The following is a 26,631-nucleotide window of genomic DNA, read 5'->3' on the forward strand; positions in this document are numbered from 1 at the left end:
GCCAACACACAACAAAAACAACAACATGATGGGTTGAATGAACAACATTCTGTCTTGTTTGTCACGTTGGCGTCACCAGATCCTCACACCACAGAGAATATATGTGAGCAGGGTCAAGGTTCCTTCAGGGTGATCGATCGGTTGAGCAGCATTAAAGCATCCTTGTAGAAAAAAAAACAAACTTCAGTAAATGTAAGACATGAAGAGAAAAACCATCCCATAATAAAGCGTTCCCAGCGCGCCGACCGCACACAACACTGTGTAACATTGTTGCTTATTTAATCTACATTTGTTATAATAAGAACGCAATTATATCAAATTATGTTAAACTGTGTTCGTCTCATTTTTATTTCTCAGGAGGGTTTGTTCGACTCCGGATTCCTCTCGGGTGCGCGCACACACGCGGGTGCGCGCGCGTCTCTCCTGTATGGCTGCGGGTATTTAAACGAGCTGCAGAGGGCATCCTTGCCCTTGCTCCTCCAGATCACACACGCACACACACACGCACACGCACACACACACACACACACACACACACACACACACACACACACACACACACACACACACACACACACACAGCACAGCCTATTTGCCAGACTCCTGGGCCAAGTAGCGTCGCCATACGGAACATCCTGCCCTCAACAGGGAGGGGGAGGAGAGAAAAAGAGAGAGAGAGAGAGATGATGTGGTTCTGAGAGCTAGAAAGGAGGGAGAGAGAGAGAGAGAGAGAGAGAGAGAGAGAGAGGGAGAGAGAGAGAGAGAGAGAGAGAGAGAGAGAGAGAGAGAACCGGGGAGAGAGGGGGTTTGGCGTCTCTCGGTAGCGAACCTATCAGGTCTCCAGCACTAAAACTCAGAATCAGAGAGAGGAGGCCTCGCCAGGATCTCCTCCTCCTCGTCTCCCGGTGACTTTGTCCACAAGCAGCCCCGTGTGGAGCGTGGGATTAAAATAAAGGAAGCCCGACAAGAGGACGGACAGTCTGGTGGAGGCGCAGCGCGGCTCGGAAGTTGGCTCGACTAACCCCAGACCCGAACCTCTACAACAGCTGCTGGGTTTTTGGGTTTTTTTTTGTTCCCTCCACCTCCCCCGAACCCCGTGAAGGCAGCGGCGGCAACCGGGAGGCTGAGCGATCGCAACCCCCCCCCACCCCACCCCCCCTCAACCATGAAGCTGCCTCGGCTGCTGGCGCTCACGGCGCTGCTGGCCCACGCCGCCACGGTGAGCGATCTTTTGTTACCCGTGGAGCTCCGGTGCTCACAGGAGCCACGGCTTGTCTGGTTTAAATGCAGTGCCTGCATGTGTGTGTGTGTGTGTGTGTGTGTGTGTGTGTGTGTGTGTGTGTGTGTGTGTGTGTGTGTGTGGTGCGGCACGATGTCGGTGATCGGTAGGAAAGCCTGCACTCGACCTACTTATCAGCCCTTATTGGCCGTCTGCGCGTCCCGTGCGCACCCGACCCGGGGTTTACGCACACGCACACACACACACACACACACACACACACACACACACACACACACACACACACACACACACACACAGACACCGGCCTTTGTGTCTCGGATTTTTATCCTCGCCCCTCGGGAGGTGTGTGTCGCTGCATGCGTGTGTGTGTGTGTGTAATTAGCGGGTTATCTCTAATTGAGCTTGATTACGGGTCTTTGTGCGGCGCCTCGGTCTGTGGTTTATGTGTCACCAGCTCACATCCTGACGTTCATTTTTTTTTGGGGGGGGGGGGGGGGATTAGGATGGGGGTGGGCTCCATTCATACTGCGGCTTTAAGGACTTTATTACCGGGGAGCCGCGCAGCAGGACGCGCGTCTGTGGATGTCCTCTCCACCACCCGTATGGCGCACACCCACCCCCCCCCTCCATTTCGTTACCGGGAAACGGTTCATTGTCCGGTGGGTGCCAGAATCCGACCAAGGGTATCCCCCCCCCCCCACCACCCTTCTCCCCAATTCGTGTTTGCGTGTGCATGTTGCGAAGAGTGGGTGGGGTAAACGGGGGAAGTTAACGGCGATGCGGGGCGCGAACGGAGGCTGGGATGGAATGATGTCATCGGGAATCGCGGAGAAGTGGGAAGCTGTTTTAGAATGCGCGAACACCCCCCCCCCCCACCTCCACCAACACCACCCAATCTCTATCTGTCTCCACCATCACCACCACCTCACCCCTCTCCGGAAATATCCACGCACAGCTTCACCCCTCTTCACCCCCTCCCCCCCAATAACACGCCCACACCTTCCGTTACCGATTAATCTCCATCTATCCTGTGAGGAGGAGGTGGAGGAAGAGGAAGGTGGAATCTTATTGAATCATTGAGAGAGAAGGAAGTAAGGACCAAAAATAGTCAAAAATGCAGGGATGTAAATAATGCATCATTTGGAACATCATCCCGGGGAGTGCGTAATCGGCTCAGTTCACGGTCTCCTTCATGGAAACGCACGATGCGTCTGTTTTAGCAGCATTTCTGACGTCTGATTGCTGCTGTGGAATTTGGGAGCAACAGAACGCATTGATGGCTTTTGTCTAAATTTCTCAAGATCTGATTCTCCTTGTGCGTATTTTGAAATTTCTCTTACTTCGCCAATGAATTTTGAATCAGATTGAACCGCGAAGAATGTGAAAACATTTATTTATTTTTTTAAAAATTCCCATCACAAACATTGAAGTGAAAATGAGCAAAGAGTTCTTTGAGTGGAGGGAAGCCTTTGCTTTGCGTTAGAGGTCAAGCTTTTCCTCTCCGTCCATCTGGTGTTCCAGAATGTTTATATATATATATATATATATATATGGGCTGGTGGAAAATAACTGCCAAACTAACAAGGAGGGCAACACAATTCAAAACTCCAGCCATTGGGGTTTTACAATCATAAAGGGGAATCATAAAGCTGCCTCGGTGGAGGTTTATTCTCACTGAGGGCTGCCCAGTTTGTGATAATTTGCCTGCATAGAACTTTCAGATTAGGAAAATACAGCATGTGAGAAAATACAGGTCTCTGAGGTGGATTTTTGTCACCATAAATTTTCACAAAATTAATTAAAAATGCAGAAAATAACTTCAGCATATATATTTTGTTTTTGGTGTTGCACTTCCTACAACAATCAGACAAATATCTATGCCGTCATCACCGGTTTGCTGTGCAGCGTATACCTGCGGCTCCCTAATGCCCCTGGGGGTCTCCAGCCTGGTGCATTTGATTGCTTTGTCTTGCCAAGTTCAGTCTTGCCTTCACGCGTGTGTATTGTCGACATCCTGGAGTGTCATTGTGCTGCCTCTGCAGTCATGCTACACTGATTTTGACAGGGGTTTTCAACACCGCACACACACACACACACACAAATGTGCACACACACACACACACAGCGTTAAGTACTAGGTCAGTCGGTTGCCGTCTTGGCCAAGGATCCTTCGCCTCCTGCTGACCTAATCTGTCTTTAAGTGTACAGATGGAGACAGGTGTGACTCAGATATAAACACATTTAAATATACACTTTGTTAGGGGGAGCACAGATGGACATTGCTAGAAAAGGTAAAGCACACGCACACACACACATACACAGACACCCCGACAGTCTAATAATTGCGAGGGTCACCTCAGAGCGACGGGCTTCCTCTGACACATGACTCACAGTCACATGCGTTTGCTGACAGGATCTTTCTTCAAACGACTTGTTTCTTCGTGTGTGGGCATGAGTGTGCGTGTGAAGCCCTGCTGTCGGGCCTGTCTGCGTATTTCTAGTTAACAGAGTTGTGACATCACATCCTGGTGACTCTATATTTTACACTGGAGGCCGGTTTTTGTTTTTTTTTTGGTTTTTTTTCCCACAGACATCTGCTGTGTCCCATGCATAAGCATCCGTGTGCCTTCGTCAGAGAGCTCTCACTCTCCATCTGTCTGTGTGGGCTCAGAAATAGTGAATCTCCAATGCCAAAAACTCTTAGTCTGCCCTCACTCCTTGATATGTGTGTGTGTGTGTGTGTGTGTGTGTGTGTGTGTGTGTGTGTGTGTGTGTGTGTGTGAGTGTGAGTGTGGGAAAGCTTTGTGTTCTTGAGGATCATGTTGAACTGATGGAATGAATCAGTGTTTTGTGCCTCTGATAGCTGACAAAGCCCCCCATAGAGAAGAAGAAAGAGAGAAGGAGCAAGAAAGAGCAAAAATAGGTTGAGCCGGGCGGATTGAGGGAGGGTGTGGAATGTTGGAGGCAATTTGACACAGGAAGTGGGTCCTTCTCCCCCCCCCCACCCATCCAGGAGGACAAGGTCCCCTCACACACATACTAGCTATAGCAGGTAGAAAACACTCCTGCTGTGGAGGAGGTATTTCAGGTGTGTGTGTGAAGGGGTGAGTGTGTGTTTGGGTACAGGGGGGGTGGGGGGGTCACGTTGCAGTGTGTGGAGGAAATGAAAAAAGATCACGGTTCATATCCGGAGTTGTATTCAGATGGTCGGAGAGAGACGGAACAATAACAGCCTTTAGAGGGAAAAATATCCCCTCGCCTCTTTCCTCACCCCTTCTCCTACCTTTTGATGGTTGTGTGTGTGTGTGTGTGTGTGTGTGTGTGTGTGTTAGAATTTGTACACACACTCTGCTCACTCATATCTGAAAGCAATTTCTTATCACATGTGAGGACCAGCTTGGCAGATGTGCCGCATTTGACTGAAATTACTTTTTCTTTCTGGTGGAAAAAAAATAGAAGTTGAGCTTTCAATTCAACTGTGAAGAAATGGAATTTCCCATTTGCGGTTCAACTGATAACAATGCGTAGGGGTTTGGAGAGACTCGCCATCACGCTACCTGGTATTTCAGGGTGGACTGAACAATGGGAGCGCGAAATTTCCAGGAAAATCTTGAGTTTCTTTAACTCTAAAGGAGCTTAGTTTGGAATAGAAAACTGTACATTTAGTTTATATCTATACCCGCTCATTACTGGCCCCAGTGGAGCACAGGACGTCTTGGCAGCCGTCTCCGGCAACTTTAAGTTGTAACGTCAAACAACATAACACTGATGGTCTCACAGTGGACTGAATCTGCTTGTAATTCATGACAGTAACATAATAATTCAGGCAATATATTGTTTTTGCTGTTAAATGTGCAATTGTAAGATTCACAAAGCTAAGAATTAAAATTTCATGAAACGTACATCATGAATTTTTCATTTTTTTCCCCATCCTATATTTCCTGAACTCCTCCTGGAAGGTTATATAGAGCCCCAACAACCTCCACCAATCAGGAATCCCTTTTACTTGGAACTTCAATGCTAAATGACTAAAATTGTCTCTATATTGGGGAGACAATGGCAGATCCATGAGCTCCATACCTTCAGAGCTGTGACAGTCATGTAGAAAAGTCTTCACTGTGATGCTTTTGCATGGCCTCCGTGTCAAAAGGGCTACAGGGTAAGGGTAGGTCACCTGCGAGACAAAGCTCAGGGGGAAAAGAATCCATGCAACACTGTGTGCTTATCCACCTCTGGGGACACCGGTCTGCTGTTTATCCTCGTTGGCTAAGGAGAGAGGCAGGGTACACCCCACATAAGATGCCAGGTCATCACCGAACCACATGAAAGACAAACAACCACACACGCTCACACCTAGGGATGATTTGTTGTAGATCAGTTCACACAAACTGCGTGTTTTTGGAAGTGGGAAGAAGCCGGAGAACCCTTAGAGAACACACCAATGTGCCACCCTAAAAACACGTCTAATCCAAAATTAATCCATCCTTTTACAGACATTATGCTGATTAATTTCATTCAGTAGGTGAAGGTTTAAACATGTTAATACCTGGAAGCCCCTTTCCATTGACTGCCACTGAAAATTCAATAGAATATTTTAGTTACTACCATCAGATGTGAGCGTGAGGCCAGGTTGGAAGTCACTCATTTGAAGGATTTACCTTTTTTTTTTTTTTAAATAATCAGACTCCAGAGAAGGAAAAACTCCTAATTATTTCCTAAAAAGGAAAGATTTGCAAGTTCTCCCAAAAAACTACACACAGGTGAACTTTTGTTTTTCTGCTCTCCTCACTCATTAATTACCTCAGGACCGCTCCGATTTATTCAGGTTGATGATCCAACAGTACAATCCTACTCGGTCCTTAATAATGCAGCTCTCACAGGGGGGGGGGGGAGACGTTTCATCGCAGACATTAAAGTAAAATTTTCTGTTAGTATTTACATTTCAGTTCCTCGCGTACCGACATCCAAGCTTCCTTTTACACTTTCAGAACGATCTGCTTCAGTCGTTTGTTGTAACTCTAAACTTCCTCTGTGTAATGAGTTCAAGAGATCCCATGAAGTCACCCAGCTGGAAACTGGAGCTCCTCTCATCATGACCGGTAGCACACACCAGCGCTGACGTACTCGCTCACATATACGCTGATGCACATTAACATTAAAACCCCAAATGCACACACACACACCCACACATTACACTGCATTCTCACACACACACACACACACACACACACACTGCTAGTGAGTAGTGGTGGCGTGCTGCAGTTTTGTTGATTCAGTGAGTCAGTGGGAGACAGAATGCTGGAGGTGTTTTTAGGTAGGTCAAAACAGGCTAGAAACACAGCTTGTGTAGATACTAAATACACAACTACAGTCTCCCTTGCAGTAATTGGGCAGTGCCATGCAGACATACATACATATTCTCTAGAGGGAGGGAGGGGGGGTTAGGGAGAGGGAATGGAAAATTGGGAGGTGTATAGACCACAGGATAATTAGATGGAAGGAAGGAGTGCAGGGAATAAAATGGAGACGGATACGGATGGAAAAAGAGTTTAGGTAATGGCGAGATGGAGATGGGAGATGAGAGGGGGCAGACGAGCAAAAAAAAAGAAAGAAAGAAAAAAAAAAGGAAAACGACGAAGTGCTGAGTGATCGAAAGAGGAGGAATGAAGGAGGTGAATCCCAGGAATAGAAGGGGCGGGTTGGGACCGGGAGATGATGGAGAGAGTGGGAGATGAGATGGAGAGCGGAAGAGGAGGTGGCGAATATTGGGGTGTGGAGGTAGGTGGTATGGGGTGGGGTGGGGGTTGGGGGTGGATCACTGGGACAGCAGCGATGGGATGGAGGGATGTGGAGTGAAAGGGAGAAGGTTGAGGCTGAGGGTGGGGGAGGGAGGAGTGCACTGCTCATTCCCAGGAGACCGCGTTCTACCTGCTCTCCCTGGCCGTCGCCATGACAACCAGCATGGCTGCCGCTGTCACAGCTTTATCGTCCTCCCCTCCCGTCCCCTCCCCTCGTTCTCCTCTCCCTCTTTCATTCCATTTGTCTGCCTTTCCTTGTCATGTCTGTTGCTCCCTTCGTATCTGCTTCTTTATTTCTTTTCCTCTTCTCTTTTACTTCTTTTTCTCAGTTTCTGTCGTTCCGCACGACTCGCTTTTCTTCTTCTTCTTCTTCTTCTTTTTTCTTCTTCTTCTTCTTCTTTTTCTAATTCTTCTATCCCCCCGTTCTTTTTTTTTCCTTCTGATTCTCCTCTCTGGTCCATTTGTCACGATGAATTAAGACGCAGAGAGGGAGAGGACAGCAGTTGTGTTTCATCTTCACGTTGGTGTGTGTGTGTGTGTGTGTGTGTTTGCATGTGTTTTTGCTATTACAGGACTCTAAATTAGAGACTATAAATGCAGTGGCAGCTCCCAAAAACCACAAAGCATGCTGGGATCTTTCTGTTTGAGCTTTTGCCATGACAGAAAAACTAAAAAAGAAATAAAAAAAGCCACGTCTTCCTTGCAAACATTAACCTTTGTGTGTCTCAGCGATGACCCCAGATTACATTCACATTTTTCATCCATATCAGTCTTTCACACGTCTCTCTCTCCAGCACCACCGCCTTTCCTCGCTATTTTTTTTTTTTCCTAGTGATGGGGGTAATTAGGTTAACAACGGGTGGGGTCAGATTGAAACCCTGTGTGGTCCAATGGGAATGGAGGAATGTGTATTTATTTCCTGGCAGGCGGCCGATAAGAGCGGTCCTCACCCTCCAGATCCAGACCCCCCCCCCCCCCCCCCCCGGCCTCCGTCTGACCTGTAAATCTGATCTCAGTTCACCTTCCTGGACACGTTTGTTGTCCTTTTAAGATAGTTTAATGGTGAAAACTCACACGTTCTCTGATACCAAACAACCAACATCATCAGTTATGAAGTTTTTTTTTTAGCTTTCATTGGGAACACTTGAGCCCCGTGACCAGCAGGACCTCCATTTAGGATTAAGAGCTGCACTGATTCGATTGGCATCGAGAGAAAATTAATCTTCTTAGGGTTTCCAGTTTTCTGAAGTGGGTTTTTAAAGGAAACGTCCTCCGGTTCTTTCTTGTGACACGTCAACATGTGTTGATTCTAACATTTCAGACTGAACGTAGTCGACTCAATTATTAGACGTAACCGATTTTGTTTTGTCAGAGAATATAAATTACCATCATTTTGAAGCGTCAGATAAACATTAAAGTAATAAAACATGAAGTACTTTTGGAAAAGGCCCATTTCTTCCTCCAGCCTGCTTGTTTCCAGCTTTATATTTGACCGCAAGATAAAATTGCATATAAGCAACTGTGCAGTATGATATACTCTGTAATAAATAAATGATAAAACCCTGGAACAAGGTGGTAGTTTTCGCTCCAGTCGGTCCCTAATGACACCACATTTCCTCTGCATTTGATGCTCTGTGCGAGGAACTTGTTTCCTTGGCTTCATGTCATTGGCTGAGACATATTTAATGCCTCTGGCTGCAGTTGCTATCGCTGCTCCTCCGGGAGCCCGTCTTTTAAAAAATTGCCACTTTGGCCACTGAGTCACAATCCGGTAAGTATGTTTGCGGTTAATAGTGGGAGACAGCGCTGGTAAATGACGGCACTTTGGAGGAGAGCGAGTGTGTCGTCTCTGGGGTTCCGCTGGAAGGTGCAAAGGTCATGCGACTAATCTTACAGTTAGTACACAAGTAGCTTGATGTCGTACTGAAAGTTTACGTCTCCTGAGGTTGTTTTTTAACTCGGGTCGGGGCTTGAAGGACGACGTTTCGGATGGATCCATTAGATTTTAAACAGAAAAAGGAGCTCAGTTTCTACGGCCGCCGTGTTTATTTACCTTGATCAAACCGACAGTGGCATGAACGCCGCTCCGACGTGCATTGTTAGATAGCGCAACAGTGTTGTGCATACAAAAGAGGTGCGAGATATAACACGGCAAACGGGGCAGAAAGCCTTGTCTCACGATGTTCCAAAGAGCGAAAAACAACAACTACTACCTGTCCGTATCTGGGAATACTCCACACTTCTTCATCCTTATAATCCCGAAACCTAAAATAGAAATGATGAAAAAGCCCTGTTAATTTGAAAGAATGCAAATATCCGGATTTATTTATTAGAATTAACACAAGCAGGTGAAAATGTGACCTCGCTGGCGGAGGTAACTAGATGGCGGTCATCTCCCCCCCCCTCTTTTGAGCACGACAAGGAGCTCCAGGATTTCCCTGGCTTGTGTTCCGATGTGTGGGTTGTGTGTCTGTGTGTGTGTGTGTGTGTGTGTGCTTAAATGATCATCGGATCCGCAGCTGGTTAGAAGCAGCCGACAGGAAGAGAGTATTTATAGATCCGGAGTTCTACCTTGAGACCAGGAGGGAACTTCCTGAGTGCTGATTTTTATATATTTGTGTTTGGGGGTTTTTTTTTTTACACATGTGTGTGACACAGAGGTAGAGGAGGCGATGGGAGGAGGGCCTCTTGAGCGGGAGTGAGAAACACTGTGTGCGAGAGGCATGTGACTGTGTATGTGAGCGTTTGAATTATTTAGCCCGTCGTCCCGACAGAGGAGTGAACGAGGTCAGGAGCTCATCGCTGCAACGTTTTCTCTCTCTCTCCATCCCTCCATCCCTCCATCTCCACCCACAGATCTCTCTCTTCCTCCACGGTCGCTCCTCTTTTTACTCCCCACCCCCCCCCCGTCTTAATAAACAGGAACTTGGTAACAAAAAGCTTCCCACATGTTACTCATGTCCCTTCAATTATTGGCAAGCCATGAGGGAAAAACATTGATCCAATTAAATGAAGACACTGAACCCTCTGTGTGTGTTTGTGTGTGTGTGTGTGTGTGTGTGTGTGTGTGTGTGTGTGTGTGTGTGTGTGTGTGTGTGTGTGTATGGACCATCTCAAGTAAATCTTTGAATCCAAAGCTCTTTCAAAGGCGTTGGCACTTCCAACGAACCACTGGAGCTAATGAGTTGTGTGTGTAGACGACCGAAATAGATGAAATGGACCGTGTCAGCGTGTTTATCGTCGGAAGGGAAGTAAAATTCCAAGTCATCGTCTGTTTTCGGTAGGATGTCTCTCCCATAAGGCCGTTTAAACTCCTGCAATCACACACACGTACATGAACACACACAGACACACTCATTTCTCAAGCCTGGAAGCCTCTCCTGATCAGGATTCAGACCCGGTGGTGTTCCCACTTGGATTACGTTTTATATTTCGGTACAAAGTTTTTAGGTCTACTCTTAAATTTTATATTAATTGCATCAAAATCCAACCACCAAAATACAAATTTACTCAAACCAGAATGAATGAAAAATTATTTCCTTGACTAGAAGTTTTGTTCAACAGTTTTCTTACCTTCTGATTAAGTTTAATATAGAATTTATTGAAAAGGGTTATTGACCAACCGGCCAGCAGCATAAAAGAACGTGTCTGATGCATGTGCACGCACGCACACACACACACACACACACACGCACACACGTTTGCATTTCCAGCAGGCCATTTATTCTTAATATTTAATATTCTAGCAGTTGTTGACTTTCGATAAAGTTATCCAGAAGAGCCTCAGGTCTGAAATTCTGACTGACACTCTGTGTGTGTGTGTGTGTGTGTGCTCCCTGGAGTCGATGGCTTATCTCGGTGTGTGTGTGTGACATGATAATTGTTGCCCGTGCTGAAGTGTGTGTGATGACTGACTGACAGGAGTCGATATGACGGCAGCAGCTTTACGTGACAGACTGACAGGACACTCCACTCTGAAGCGTGAGACGTGAAGCAGTGGCGTGACCTCTACTGACACTGATTGTTCTTTTTTTTTTGTTTTAAACTTTTTACTTTCTGGACAGATTCTAACGGGAGTAAGATTCCTCTGCCTTTTTGTAATGTAAGGTAATTCTTAACCTTTACTGGATGTTCCTCCGTGATGCTGCAGATCATAAGGCCTGGCGTGACTGGGAATTAAAGCCTTTACTGTTTGCCCTGCAGGAAATTGTTGCCATAAGAGAATCTTCTTTGTCCTTCTTTGCATATATTTATGTGAAGATCTTCATCTCTGTTTGCAAATATTTCAGTAAAAACCACACAGAGACATCCTGAGTGTTATTTATTAATTTTTCCCTCACAAAACAAGAATTACATGTATTTATGCTTGATAAAAGACCAAAAGGATTAACTAAACATCCAAAATAGCTTGCATTTTTTTCACATTTGTAGTAAAAGAATGCAAAATAAGTATAATTGTGATTTAAATGAGTGAATATCTTAATCAAAGTGGTATTGTTTCTTGCTAAACTGTAACCTAAATCCTACCTGCACCTAAACAGTACTGGGGTTTATCTCGGTGTCGTGGTGGCGTAGTGGTCAAGAACGAAACCACATGATCCACCATGATTTATTTTTATTATTGTCTCATCTCTATCACCATCATTTCTGTAATGCCCCCAAACCTTTAAATCCAAGCATAGCTGTGACAAGACTGATGGGATTTTGAACATAGATGTTATCGTAATACCAAACGGCTCCTGTAGGGTAGAAGAGGGGGTAAAATCAAAGCACTAAAGTGAGGTGACAGATTTGAAAGTGGTTATATATTGCATGAAGATGGAAAGAGAGGTGATTTGAGGAGAATGAAAGGGGGGAATAAGGTCAGAAACAATCACAGAAACAAAGTGATATTGAAGCAGAGGTGGCGGCTGAAGTGTCAAAAATACCAGATTAGAGGGAAGAGGAGGAATGCTGCAGCGATGATGAGGAGAGGAGACTGACGTGAGAAAAAAAATATTTTAATATGTAATAGTGGTTTAAGGATATGAGTGGCTTATGAGAAAAGAGATGAACGAGGGAGGGATTGTGTTTGGGTTTTTTTTTTTAGGTGGAGCGAAATGATAAGATCGCTGAGGACTGTAGGAGGAGGAAGGAAAAAAAAAAAAAAAAGAGAGAAAATGAAAGGGAGATGGATGGGCAGCGCCGGGGTCCTGGCAGCAGCATGGAGAGGCTGGTGGTTAACGCAGGCCTGTAAAGAGCTTAGAGCAGCTGAGACGGATTGGATGGAGAGAACAACCTGGACAGGATTACACCCGGAGAGGAGGGCTGGAAGAGCAAGATGGCATCTCAGCCCATTTGTATTCCTGTCTTCCAGTTACACATTTTCACTGCTTCTCGCCAACACTGACCGCCAGATCCACGACGAACGCTATAATTATACAAATGGTAGAAGGGAATTAATGATCACCGATTGTTACACCCACCACTCTGGAGCTCAAGCTATTCGTTAGATAATCACCCCCGCCTCTTAATTAATTAGTCAGTGAGTAATGTCGCCCACAGAGGAAGGAATTTATCTTTATCTGAGAACGGACACCTGAAGCTTGGTATAATATTTATTTTAAGCTGAGGGGATTCAACAAAGGGAAGATAATACTGAGTGGCAACAGGAAACTCCTACCAGAATAATTTAACACCGTTATCCATTAATCCTCATTATCCACTGGCGCACACCCACCTACCGCATGCATTGGTGAAGATTATTATATATGATGGTGAAACCTGAATTTCCTTTGGGATGAATAAAGTATTTATCTGTTTATGGTACAGCGTCAGTTCAACTCAGAAAATCCACCAGTTTGGATTCAATTGAGAAAAGTTTTGAGCATTTCATGAGAAACAAAACTTAGGTTTAGCTTAAGCTAAGCTTAACTCAGCTTAACAAACAAGCTGGAAACAGCTAGCTTTGCTAAACAAGCGAAATATCCTACCTACCAACACATATAAAAATTATTTTGGATTATTTTAGCACCAAGTTAGAGAATTTGCGCATTTGATAAGGCTTCATGTAAGGAGTTTTAAAAACCTAAAGATGAGCATTTTCAAATATTTTACGAGTCAAGTGAAAAAAACCCCAACTTATTAAAGTTGTTTTTTCTATTCTATTCATCTTTAACTTTTGCATCAGCGCTTGTAATATAAACCTTAATCAACTGGAGCATCAATGTGCATCATTTTTCTGGTGTTGTTATTTCGTATATGTGATTATTTTCACTCTAAAGGTGACAAAATACAAAAAAAACAGCTGAAGTTAATGTTTAAAAGACAAACAAACGTGTTTTCTCCATCCTGTTATGTGAAACAGATTAAATTTGTGTGACTAATGAATTCTCCAATTTCCACTGGTGACATTTTATCATCAATTCTAGTAAGATGTCCTGTCACATTCAAAGGTTAAACATCTTTCGATTCCTCCTCATTTGGGGCTAAAATCCATCACCATATAGGATTCAATAAATACAACAAAGTTAAGGATGAAGAGAGGCTTGTTTGTCCCTCTGTGCTGGGTCATGTTTAGTTGGAGTCTCCTGACGTTCATTCTGTTAATCAGTCTCTCATGATAAATATCTGATTAAGTCGCTAACGGTCATTCTACTGGTTAAACACAGACCATATGCTGGTCTCGTTGTATCGCTGCGCTGCCAGATCGCCAAATTCCACGTAATGAGTGTCGATATCAAGGCCTGTTATGATACACCAGAAATCACTCGCAATCTGCTCCGACAGTCGCTCCACTTACAATCCATGGGCTGGAAATGGCTCTAAGGCTTGAAATTGGCTGCTAGCTTTGCCAGAGCCGGTCAACCAATGGGAACGAGCCAGGAGAGCAACGCAAGGTCAGCGGCTCGGACGGCCCTGGAGCAGCAATTTGTTTACCTCCTGTGTGTGTGTTTGAGAGGAAGCGAAAGGTAAGGCATGATGCTAGTATGCTTCATGCCCTCCACACACACATAGAGAGAGAAACACACACACACACACACACTTCTGCATCTCGCATCTTTCCATTCCAGATTGAATTACACAAGGCTGATTGGATTTTTCTCCTCTGCATGAAATACAAAAACACGTTTCTCTCTCTCAATCTGCCACCCCTGCCTCTGGGTCCATCCATCCTATTATTATCACACACACACACACCCCCCCCCTGCTTTTCTTTCACCTCTCAAGTATTCTCAGTTTTGAAACTTTCTTTCTCTAAAAAACTTTTTTTTTGTTTTATGCCCTTCCGTCCTTCCATCCTTAGGGTCTGTGAAGTCGCATGACAGTCATTGGCCTGATTACAGAAGCTGTAATTATATACAGACACGCAATGATGAAGCCTTGTGATTCCAGTCATGGCAATACGAGCAGAAATGTGATTCTCATCATTTGTTTGTGTGCTAATTTTGTTTGTGTGTGTGTGTGTGTGTTGAGATTTTCGATCGGGGACTGAAAGGAGACCATTGATCACTGTTTCTGAGTTCCCCTTTCTTGTGCTCCATCGCACAAACACATCCTCTCTCTCTCTCTCTCTCTCTCTCTCTCTCTCTCTCCCTCACACAGCCACATTTCTGAGCCCTTTTGAAAAGTTCCTTAGAAACACGAGAAAAGTTCCAGCCACAGGCACCACGCCCTCCCACTGGCCCTGCAGAAATAGGACCATTGAGCCAGGCTATAATCACACACACACACACACACACACACACACACACACACACACACACACACACACACACACACACAGCCTCGCTCCTTCTCTCTCTGCCACTTCATAGAAGCACCCACAAAAACACAGTCATTGACCCGCCAGCCAACCAGCAGCATTCACCGCTCGCTGCAACATTTCTCCAGACAAACATCAATACACTCCAACACACACACACACACACACACACTCGCTGACACTCCCCTGAACAGCGAGAGCAAATCGTCCCAACACACACCCGCCTGAGCACACAAATGCACGGTAGCGGTATTGTGGAGTGTGGGAGCGGCAGTCGTGTCAGAATCTCAAGGCATTTCTGGCAGCAGGACGGCGACACACACTCGCTCAGAGATGCAACATTCATAGGGTCATATATAATAGAGGAGGATTTCACGCAGAGAGGCCTCGTGTGTGTGTGTGTGTGTGTGTGTGTGTGTGTGTGTGTGTGTATGTGTGTGTGTGTGTGTGTGTGTGTGTGTGTGTCAGATGTGGCCTTTAATCCTGTTGGATTGTAAGATTAGTGTAACAGCTGGGGTCCTACATCCAGATATACATCTCTCCATCCCATAATATGGTCGATCTATACTCAGTCAGGAGCTCAATGGATTTATGAAGAGTGTGTGTGTATGTGTGTGTGTGTGTGTGTGTGTGTGTCTCACAGTTCCAGTCCATTACATGGTTCTAGACCAGCTGATTTGTCAGCGCAGTCATGTGACCGATCAGCTGCTCCTCTTTTCTCAGACAGCGAAACATTAAAGGTTAAACACATTCCCTTCAGTCAGATGGCCTCCATGTCATCTTGAGATTCTGGGTTTTTAATTAAAGTTTTTTTTAGAGCCTTTTTTAATGTCATTCTTACCTAATTTACAGTCATAAATGTTCATTTTCCTTTTCTTGGTAATTAATCTGAGCTTTGATACAGCTGATATCCGGCGAGCACCGATGGGTTTCAGACACACACTAACTCCTCTCACATTAGCCGTCGGAATTCTACGTGGGATGAAATGTCGATTCTATTCTAGCAAGACATGAAAGTCGAATTGTAATTGAGTCGTTTTAAGGACGGATTCCTCACCCACACCTCTGAGAACATTCTGTATTAGGCATCCATTGTTGTATCATCGCATCGCGCACATAGCACACACACTCCAACCATGTTGCCACGGTGATGTCGCTTTACCCGGACCCGCCTGGTGCCAAATTAGAAGGCATCACCCAAATTCCTGGACTCCTAGCTTTGAAATCGTGTGTTTATCATCCGGAGTTTGTGATTCATGGATTTTTAAAAAAAAAAGACGGATCTATTTTAGACTCAAATATAGGTTCTTATAGTTACATGAAATCCATGCTTGTTTTTCCAAGGTATCACCTTGGAAAAGCAAACAAGCAAACAAACAAACATGGGCAATCACATGACATTATTGTGGGCATCCATTCTGATTTTCAAGGGATTATTTAAAGCGATGTTTGGATTCTTTATTTTAAGACCCACCGTGACCTCCAGAAGTAAATGAGGGAGGGGGAGGCAGCTTTCAACCTAATGAGGATTAATAGCTGTGCTAACAATGCAGCAAATGTTATAGCCTCTGATATGAAGTAATTCTACGCTCTGTTGAGGCTCTACTGACCATTACCATAAACTAAGAGGGGACTATTGTTTTGTAACAGATAAGATAAATGTTGAAAGTCTTCTTCCATGAAAATGGATTCAAATTGCCCTTCACTGATCCAAACACATGACTTTTTCTTCCATCATGCACCACTTTCATCCCCGCAGCCCCATGACAAAGACGTTCACAGCATAATAAACCTTATTTAGCACATGCATGACTTTCTGGGAGGGGAGGGGGGGGGGTGGCATTGATCACATAGATCATCTTTATCCTTTTAACTTAGTGGAGAAGCATCATATCAGATAATATTGGTGCTTGGATCATTGGGTGCTGCAGACAGCATCGGATCCAGGCTGATGTGAAGGAGCCGCTGTACGAGGAGCTAATACAGCCGGTGTGGCTGGGATCGGGTTCGGTCATGCTATCGCTATATAGGAATATGATCAGCAGAAACGGCTAAAAATAGTACAGGAAGAAAAAGCGTTTCAGTCATTTCCCGGCTGTTGTACTCGAAGATGTTTACGGTTTTTGCCTGTTGGGTCAGGTTCATCGATCACAGGGAGCATTTGTTTGTGGAAAACACGCAGCAAAAGATCAAATGTGTTTGGCAGAGGTATTAAATCAGCATCTCTGCCTCCTCGCTCAGCGCTACTCATCCTTTCTGGCTGTAGATTCCCACGTAGATAAGAGTTATACAAGACGCTATAAAAGACTTAAATGTATTTTCTGTTCAATTACCCAAATTAATCTGAAGCACGCTTTTTCTGTTCATCCTCATGTGGTTTGACTTCATATCCATATCTAACACGCCCACAACTACTTCACATCTCAAGAGCAAATCAGTGTAAAATAGCTCTGCAGGTTTTCTTCACGGAAACCCAAAGTGAAGAACGCCTTACGAGCTCCGACTGCAGCTGCTACTGCAAAACACTCTCTTGACAATCAATAGTAATTTAGTTTTAAAATTCTTATTTTTTTCTTCCTGGACTTTGAGTTTAAAATGAAGTTATTGCTGAAGTTATTTTTCTTTCACAGTAGGAGACATTCCTTACAGATATAAAAGGGATAGAGGATCTGATTCGTGTTAAATGGCTTCAACCCACAGGATGAGGGTTTTATATCATTAAATATCACAGACCAGGGTTACATTTTTTATTTTATCATCAACAGCAAACAAGGAATTCGTTCATCTCAGGGGATCCAGAAGGAGGAATCACTTTCCCATCTTTATGTTCGAACACCTGTTGCTACCATTTTTGGCAGGACTTGGCTTTCTTTAAAAATTAAGAGGGTGTTAGAGCAACACAAGGTGACTAAGGTGTTCATTACTGTTCTAAAGAGAAAAAGGAAACTGTCGGCTGATTGTGCGTCCATAAATAAAAGCACATCTTAAATCACCTCAGCAAACCGGGACAGGATTCTGTTGACCTCCTTTGACCTGATCGTGCAGGTGCCAGCTGTTTAATGTACAACCGATGTCACCATCCTGTGTGTGTGTGTGTGTGTGTGTGTGTGTGTGTGTGTGTGTGTGTGTGTGTGTGTGTGCGCGCGCACGCGTGCATGTGTTGCAATGTGTCATCAAGTGTGTGAGCAATGTGACTGCAGAAGGTATCTGTGCTAATCTCTGCTGAAGGTGGCAGGTGTCTAAAACAGGTCATCACCTGGTAACCTACTCAAACACACACACACACACACACACACACACACACACACACATTAGCTGCTCTCTATGTCTCTCACATCGCCTTGTCCGAGTGTGTTAGCACTGAACTTGGCTGCTGTCCAACCTGCCCAGTTGGTAAAAAGGAGAAGAGAGGGGCGAAGAGGCAGAAAAGCAAAAAAGATGGAGGGGAGCCTAGAGGTCACTCCTGACAGGGTGGAGGATCCACTCTGGAAAAGGAAGACGGGTGTGGAATAAAAGAACAGTAAACAGGCTGCAAAGTGTTGTGATTGTTCTGAGGGCACGCGTCAAGCGTTCTGACCCTTTCCAGTTAGACTTCTCAGCTGCAGGTCAGACGGCTCTGAGACGGATCCGACGCTGGAGACGGTCGTGAATCAGCAGCTGCTCCATAAAGCACGGCGTCTCCACCGTCAGTGAATTTAACTGCAGCCAGTTGAGAACAGCAGCCCATAATGATCATTTCATTTCACTGCTGGGGCTTATCTGCTTCTCCAAAAAAAAATAAAAATAAAAAACACCCCTCGCAGGCTATTATTTCCATCACGCTTTGTTTAACACATTTGACATTCATTGCTTCGGCCCAGACGCCACATGGAAGTTGAAGCCATTCATGGCGGCAGCGGCGGCGGCGGCGCTGATGCACAATCACGATATCTTCAGGATGAGAATCTGATTTGTTGAGTAGAATCAGAAATACACCGTCTTTATGTCCTAAACTGCGACAAACAAGGGTTGAAACTGACCTTATCTAAGCTTGAATTGAAGCTTCATTCTTAGGATGCACAATCCTAGATGATACCTGCATTTGAGAAAATATGCAAGTCAATTTCTTCCCTTCATTCAGAGAGCGGTGTGTGTGTGTGTGTGTGTGTGTGTGTGTGTGTGTGTGTGTGTGTGTGTGTGTGTGTGTGTGTGTGTGTGTGTGTGCGTGAGAGAGAGAGAAACATGCATAAATATGAATACAATGGAGCTGAGCTTGTGGAAGTTTCATTGTGTTTCTATTCCCTGTTCTCCTCCAACCCTGTGGATGCAGTAAACGGAGGGACGGCTAGAGGAGTAGGACTCACAGATGGTGCCAGATTGCAAAGAGAGGGAGAGAATTCAAATTATTCCTTACAGTTCAGCTCGGTAGATGCTGCTGCAGTCGAGAACATTCGTTCCGATGAAATCTCACATTTTACCAAGCACAATTAATGATTATTTTTCCAAAGCAGAGCAGCATTTGCGCTTACTCTATCAGGAGCTTAAAGTGCTTGTGTGTGTGTGTGTGTGTGTGTGTGTGTTTTGTGCAGAAACAGCATGCTCTCAGGTTACTGAGGAATGCATTTGAAGTCAATCACAATGGAGCTTTCTATCTGCCCAGCTCGCCAAAGAGGATCTCTGAGCTGAAGTCGACTGGAAATCCACCGAACATAAAGTAAAACCAACTGGTTAATCATCCACCAGCACCAGTGTGTGTGTGTGTGTGTGTGTGTGTGTGTGTGTGTGTGTGTGTGTGTGTGTGTGTGTGTGTGTGTGTGTGACGCTTCATTTGTCGTGTGTCCTATCTCTGCCTCCTATTGTTATGCTGCTTCCTGCATTTAGTGGTAGCTGAGGTTCATGCCTACATTGCTCCTGCAGCACACACACACATCATGGTCGGTTGCACACACACACACACACACACACACACACACACACACACACCTTGTCATTGTCAGACTGCCACTCAACGATAACCTTGCAAATTCTTTTCCTCTTGTATTAAAATCTTGAACAACTCTGCACTTGTGGGACGTAAATTTGTGAAACCACCGCACTATTAACTCAGGTACACACACACAGACACACACACACACACACACACACACACACACACACACACTCACAGTGAAGCCATAGTGTGCGGGATCAAATGCATGGCTCAAATGTGGTGTCAGCCTTAGATCAGATTTCTTATGAGAAGGTGCAAATGTTGCAACACCCCTCTGAGGACCCACCTGCGCTCACCTTGTCAGAACTTGACGTTACGGCAACCAGCACAGATTCTTTTGTCTGCATCACTTCTCCCATCCTTCAATTTTTATGTTTTGCTTTCTCTTTTTCCACAAGTATACATAATTATATCTTCTGCGCGCTCAGATTGTTTTAAAATGACTCCAACTGGCATCCAACGACGCCAGTGCTTTTCTTTCTTTATAAGTTGCCAAAAACCAGGATTGCGCTCGCGCTGCAGACCCAGCAGAAAAACGCCTGTCATCTTACGGTTTCTTTTTATAGTAGCAAAATGCGATGTTGGAGGGAAAATCGAGAGCAACGTACAGATGATTCTGGTCCCCGGGTTACGCGTGTGGTCGAGGAGAGATCGGTGCGTCTCGTTTGTGGTTAGCTAACTTTGTGGCGCAGGCAGAAAATACAGCTGTTTATAGTTCCTCCTTTAACGCAGGCAAAATGCAGCGCTGGCCTGATTCTACTTCACCCCCAAGATCATGAAAAAACAGAATACTATAGGTTGGAGGGGCATTTGCGTGAGCAAAACCTGTGATTATACCCGTTCAGATGCACATGGTAATTACATCCATGACGCATTGCTTCCCAACATACCAACAATTCACACTTTTAATATGGGCTCATAAATCAAACGTGTCAGGACACATATAAAGGCTGGGACAAACATAGATGATGCACATTTAAACACACAGGATCTCTGTCTATATCCTGGAGGCTGTTATGTTCAGGGGCCTAGAAAAAGGAAGGAGGGCCCCCCTGAGGTCGGCTCTGGTGCCACCTTGAAGGTGGAGTGTGTGTGTTTAAGAATGTGTGTGTTTGTTTTTTTGGAGTCATGCTGAATTTTGGGAGGGTTTGCCTCGAGATAAGGAATGGAGTTTAAGATGAAAAGGAAAAATGGGACGAGGAAGACGAGGGATACGCTGGCACGGAGTGTGAGGATCCAGAGGGTTTTGGGGAGTGTGTGTGTGTGTGTGTGTGTGTGTGTGTGTGTATGGTGGGGGAATAGGGGAGGGAGCTGGGGAAGAAAACGTTTTTGATGTTGGTTTTTTAGGGTGGTTTATTTGACATTACATAACACCTTTACTTATGTAGGCAGAGCTGTTGTGTGTGTGTGTGTGTGTGTGTGTGAGAGAGAGAAAGAGGGAGTGAGGGAGTGTGTGTTTGTGCGTGTGTGTGTGGCTGGCAGGTTCTCATTTGGAAATGGGAATTTCTGTGAAAGGCAAAGGTTGCCCATAGCAACGGCCTTCATTGTAAAACTGGAATAGAGCACACACACACACACACACACACACACACACATGGGGGCACCAAGCTTGCCTTAACATACCTTTTCTGTATTTTTCGTTACCTTTTGGGGGTTTTTTTAGAGATCGCTGGACCTTCACACACTTTTCAAAGCGTGAAGCTCCTGCAGACTCATCGTTCCACTTTGCAAAGCTGATATCCTGGATGCGTCGAGGCTCCAAACAAGTTCAAGTCAATTTCATTCAGGAGATACATACATATATAGCGTTTCAGCTCCACCTCATGCTGAGACGAGATGGACTTTAGATGCTCGGGTTTCTAGATTCCATTATGCTTTTATTGGCTTTTAAAGGCATCAGGTTTCCTCTGTCTGGAGCCTGGGCGGAGCCTGTGCCCCTTTGTGTGTGTGTGTGTGTGTGTGTGTGTGTGTGTGTGTGTGCGTGCATGTGAGTGTATGTGCATGCAATTAGTATCACATTGGCGAGCAAAGACACAGTTCCATTCGGCCTCGGGACGGGCTTACGATCGCTGAAGAGATAGTTGTTTTGGTCACATCTTCGGCAGTGGATTGACTATTTTCCAATCCCCGAAGCAAAAACTGAGCTTTTTGTTTTTGCCATCACAATATTGTACCACTTAGTGTGTATTCAGCTGTATCTAGGTACAAAATGCCATAATGGAACAAGTATTCAGCTTCCTTTACTTAGATAAACAAAAGGCATCAGGAGATGGAATATCCCCGCGGCAACTGCAAAATCGATTGGGTGTAGCTGCATGAATACTGGCTCTTTCAGTTTAGCAATCAGCTAGATAAGTATTGAAACCTTGGTAATGAAAATTACAAGTGGAAGTTAGTAATGGATGAACACATAAGCTCTGTTTCGGTTCAAACAAAGCGGAGCGACCCGTTTGGACGGGTCCTTCTTTTTCGTGGATCGAGCCAGAAGAAGAGGATGTAGAAGGGAAAAGCTGAAAGGAAAAGAAGAAGAAGAAGAAGAAGAGCATGGATCGTTTGAGTCTCACCATAGACCAAGATTCATTGCGGCGTCCTGCAGTCATAAATGACGCTCCATCACCCCCACAGCTTTTACTACATCTTTAACTACAGTATTTTCCGCACTACAAGGCGCACCTAAAAGCCTTTAATTTTCTCAAAACTGGACAGGGCGTCTTATAGTCCGGTGCGCCTTATAGTGCGGAAAAATACTGTACAGCGACTCATCAACTGAACTCCAGCTGTCTACGTTGCTAGGCAACCTGTGCATCACTCTGTGATGCAAGGGTGGGAGATGAAGAGCTAAAGGTTGGATCTCAGGTGTTAGCGCGCCGCCGTGCTTAAGCGTGTGTTTAAACTTTGCAGGGATGTGGAATGGAGGTCAAAAGAAAGAGAGTGAGATGAATGGATGGTAAGGAGGGATCAGCCTCAAAGTGACCCGACTCTCAGGTCATTCCCTTCAGAGGTTCAATCCCCGAGTGATCCTGGAGCTCATCTCTCTGACAGAGACTCTCACACCTCCATGGATTATGGATCTTTGAAGACACCTGGCTATGAGAAGGTCAAATTAGCACTTTGCACTTTCTAGCAACGTAAATGAGGAAAGATATGTTTTCACATTTATCGTGGTGGTTCGGTTGGTTCAATCGTCAGCGTGGGAAGACGCAAAAATTAACCGCACATGAAGAAACTTTTACGAAAGGTCAGAAAAGCAGAAAGCTAATCAAGAAGGGAACAGACACGCGGGACGCGTCAGCTTCGTGCAGCTTTCTGAACTCCTCACAGTGCCGCTGTTTTGACAAATCCAAAAGAAATTAATTAATTGGCTGTTGAAATAATTGTGAGAAGCTAATTGCTCCGTACTTCACCGTCTGAGCATCATGCGTAAACTGACACAAGCAGAAGCTGAAGGGAACCTTCTCTCCTCCGAGGATTTAAATGTTGCTCTCCCAAAATCCCAGCTTTAGATCAACCCATTAATTATGTTCCTCCATGTACTTGCAGACAGGCAGATGTTAGCCTGTCCACATAATGCTGCCTCCTCCCAGACAGTTGTGTGTGTGTGTGTGTGTGTGTGTGTGTGTAATCTGCTAAAGTGGTTTCTCTATGAAATGAACTGATGAGCAGCTCAGTCCTTCACAATGGATCGCTCTAATCTCTGTCAACTGTGTTTCTCTCAGGCACAGACCTGGTCGCCCTCTATCGATGATGAAGGCTCGACGGCGGACGAGTTCTACGACGACGAGGACCTTTACTCGGGCTCCGGCTCCGGCTGTGAGTGTGTGTCCTTTATTGTGTGTGTGTGTGTGTGTGTGAGGTCACACGTTCACGTTCGGGTTCTTTCAAACTCGACAGCTGCTGCTTTTCAATCTGCTGACCCCGAAAACCCCCTGCCCCCCATCCTGGAGCTGTGGTTGGGCTGAGGATCTGCACAAATCTTACACACACACACACACACACACACACACACATTCGACTTGACCGATTAGCTTTATTATAACACCTTTAAACACAGGCACTCCCTCACAAACTAGAAGCAACCAGGGCTCAATTCCTTGAGATCTTATTTATCGTAATCAGATTAGTCCACTCAGATTAGGTAATCACACGCACACCGACAGTTGTGTGTGTGTGCACCTACCTGCCGGCGAGCGTCTGTCTGCTGTTAAGAGAGAACTGGACGTCTGCGTGTGTAGGAATTACCTACTTAACGTAAATCACATCGGTGTAATTCAGACTGATTTTCTGATCTGGGCCGTTGAAGTCTAGCGCTCCTTATTAAGCGTGACTCATTGAGGGCTGTTCTCAGTTCAGGCACTGCGCTAGTATGGAGCACACTCCAAATAAATTACAATTCAGAGCTGGAGAGTGTGGATGGGGCACCCCTGTGGTAGAAACAGCAGCAAATTGCTTTATCTCAAACGGTGGTGCCGAGCCGTTTGATTCGAGGAGGAAAAGCTTATTTCCAGCAGACGGGTGTGGATTCTGCATCAAGTCAACGTTTCAGTATCATCCCCAGCTCCACCGTCAGCTGTCATTTCTTTGTCCCTGTAAAGTCAATTTGTTTTTCTCTCGACCCCAAGGAGCCCCCATCACCAAAACACAATGAAAGGTGGTTTAATGCTATTATCTCCTCTCCTCTCCATATATATAATCCCACCTCATCCTTTCCAGGTCATTTTCTTTAAAAGTCTCCATCCACTCTCAAACACCAAAACTAAAATAGATAAAGCATCTCTATCTTTAGCCGTCCAGCGACTAAACTGCACTTTGTTGCCAATATCTAGTCCTACTCGGTTAATCCCACGGTATGTTCTATTCTACCCTGCTATAATACATCTGAACTCATTTCTTTTTCCTTTTTTTTTTTTTTTTACTGTAGAAGTTCTCATTTCCATATTTTTCCATTTATGCTGTCAGACAGTTAAACAAGCAGAAAATAATGGTTTGATTGCAGCCCTGATTGCTGTGCAGAGCAGTGAGTAAAATCACTACTTTATGATCCTGGAGTCATTCGACAAAAGCCTGCACAGGAGCTCTGCTGCACATCTCTGGCTTTAAACAGCATCAGAACCGGACCTAATTTAGCAGTCGCATTACATGACCATTGCAGGTGTTCCTTAGATATATTTGTGCTGACCCATTTCTGGCACAGCCTATATTGACATTTGAAATGAGTAATCACAGAGAGGGAATAGAAGGAAATAAAAAGTCAGCCTCGTCTTTACAGGATTGGACCTCTGTTTTTGGTTTTTTTTTTCAAATCTGTGCATCAATTCCCCAAACTTATGGAAGGGATTTACTGAAGTTCTTTCCTGTCGCTTCCACTTCTCTTTGCAGCCCTGAACCGAGTTTGTTTGTTCAGCAAATATTCAGTGTTCCTCGCTCGGCCTAGAATGATTTTGGAAGCTCCATTTTCGGATCATAGAAGTACTGCATTCTGTGGATAGAAGTCCAAACCAGAGGGTTTTTAATTAAAACTGACTTCAGGCCATTAGGGAAATTGTGTGCGTGTGTGTGTGTATGCATGTGTGTGTGTCTCAATTGCTCTGCCCTTAAATTTCCTCTGATTTTCAGCTGTGCTGTGACAAATTAAGGCAAAAAAATTTGAAATCTTGGTTACCATCAGACAGATATGGTGCTAGATTTATTTTATCTATAATGTATAATTTTTGCACAACATCTTGTCTTCAAAAATCCACAGAAGTCGACAAAAGAAGTCATTTCCATGGCCTTGACGAGATTAACGGATGTTAAAATGTTGTTCCTCTCCCCTCTTTAGTTCCTGATATCAGAATAAGGCCGACATCAGTGGGCGTGTCCTTCACCACCGAAGAACCCCTCCTACTCTCCACCACCCAGGCCACTAGCCCCGCCCCCTCTGCCTCACCTGCGGCCGAGCCGAGCCCCAACCCGGAGGACCCCGCCTCCACCCTGCTGCCGACCGAGGCCGATGGAGAGAGCGGTGTGTACTGGGGGAGAGAGAGAGAACTGGAGAAGGACAGAGAGCAGGAAGAGGAGAGAGAGAGGGAGAAAGAGGAGGAGAGGCAGAGGGAGCTGGAGAGGGAGAGAGAGAGACAGCTGGAGAGGGAGAGAGAAAGGGAGAGAGAGAGGGAACGGGTTCGAGAGAGGGAGAGGGAGAGAGAGAGGGAGAGAGAGAGGGAGCGGGAGAGAGAGAGAGAGAAGGAGCGAGAGAGGCAGAGAGAGCGTGAGCTGGAAAGAGAGAGAGAGCTGGAGCGAATCAGAGCTGCTGCCAGAACCACCGCCGCCCCAGAATCCCCGGCCACCGCCGTCCCCGTGGCGACCACCAGCCCTGCAGATGGCGCTGCAGAAAGCGCAGCTCCCTCGGCTGGTTCGGATGACCTGAGCACCACAGAAGAAGAAGATGACGTCTACCTGTCACCGGAGCCCACAGTGTTCTACCCCGGGCTGGACGTGGAATCCACCACAGAAGAAGACGCGGTAACCACAACAGAGCCCACGCCTGAAGCCTCGACAGATTCATCCACCGCCACCACCACCGTCAAGACCAGGGGTCCCTTCAGGCCGAGGGTTCCCATGACGACAGGCACACAGGCGGCTCCAGCGGAGGGAACAAGCAACGCGCCACAACCCACAACCTCACAGGTGAGCTCAGGCGATCGATCCCTATTACTATTTTAATGATCGCTACACAAAACTAATATAAAACAGATACAGTATTCTCCGCACTATAAGGCACACCTAAAGCCGTAAATTACTCAAAAAACCGACAGTGCGCCTTATAATTCAGTGCGCTTTATGTGTGAAAAGGTTTTAAAATAGGTGATTGGTGCATCTTATAGTCCAGAAAATACTGTAA

The 26,631-nt window shown here is 45.4% G+C and overlaps 1 protein-coding gene across 1 annotated transcript in view; it reads left to right on the top strand.

Annotated features, from left to right (window-relative positions):
- The first annotated feature begins 791 nt into the window (after window positions 1–791).
- sdc3 (syndecan 3) overlaps window positions 792–26,631 on the top strand; it is a 31,485-nt gene continuing 5,645 nt past the window's right edge. The window contains exons 1-3 of the mRNA XM_068333398.1: window positions 792–1,219; window positions 23,471–23,564; window positions 25,573–26,417. Coding sequence (XP_068189499.1) covers window positions 1,166–1,219; window positions 23,471–23,564; window positions 25,573–26,417 — 993 coding nt within the window. The 5' untranslated portion in view covers window positions 792–1,165. The remainder of the gene's footprint in view (window positions 1,220–23,470; window positions 23,565–25,572; window positions 26,418–26,631) is intronic.

The sequence above is a fragment of the Antennarius striatus genome, chromosome 14, assembly GCF_040054535.1.
Source record: "Antennarius striatus isolate MH-2024 chromosome 14, ASM4005453v1, whole genome shotgun sequence".
In the NCBI taxonomy this organism is placed as follows: domain Eukaryota; kingdom Metazoa; phylum Chordata; class Actinopteri; order Lophiiformes; family Antennariidae; genus Antennarius; species Antennarius striatus.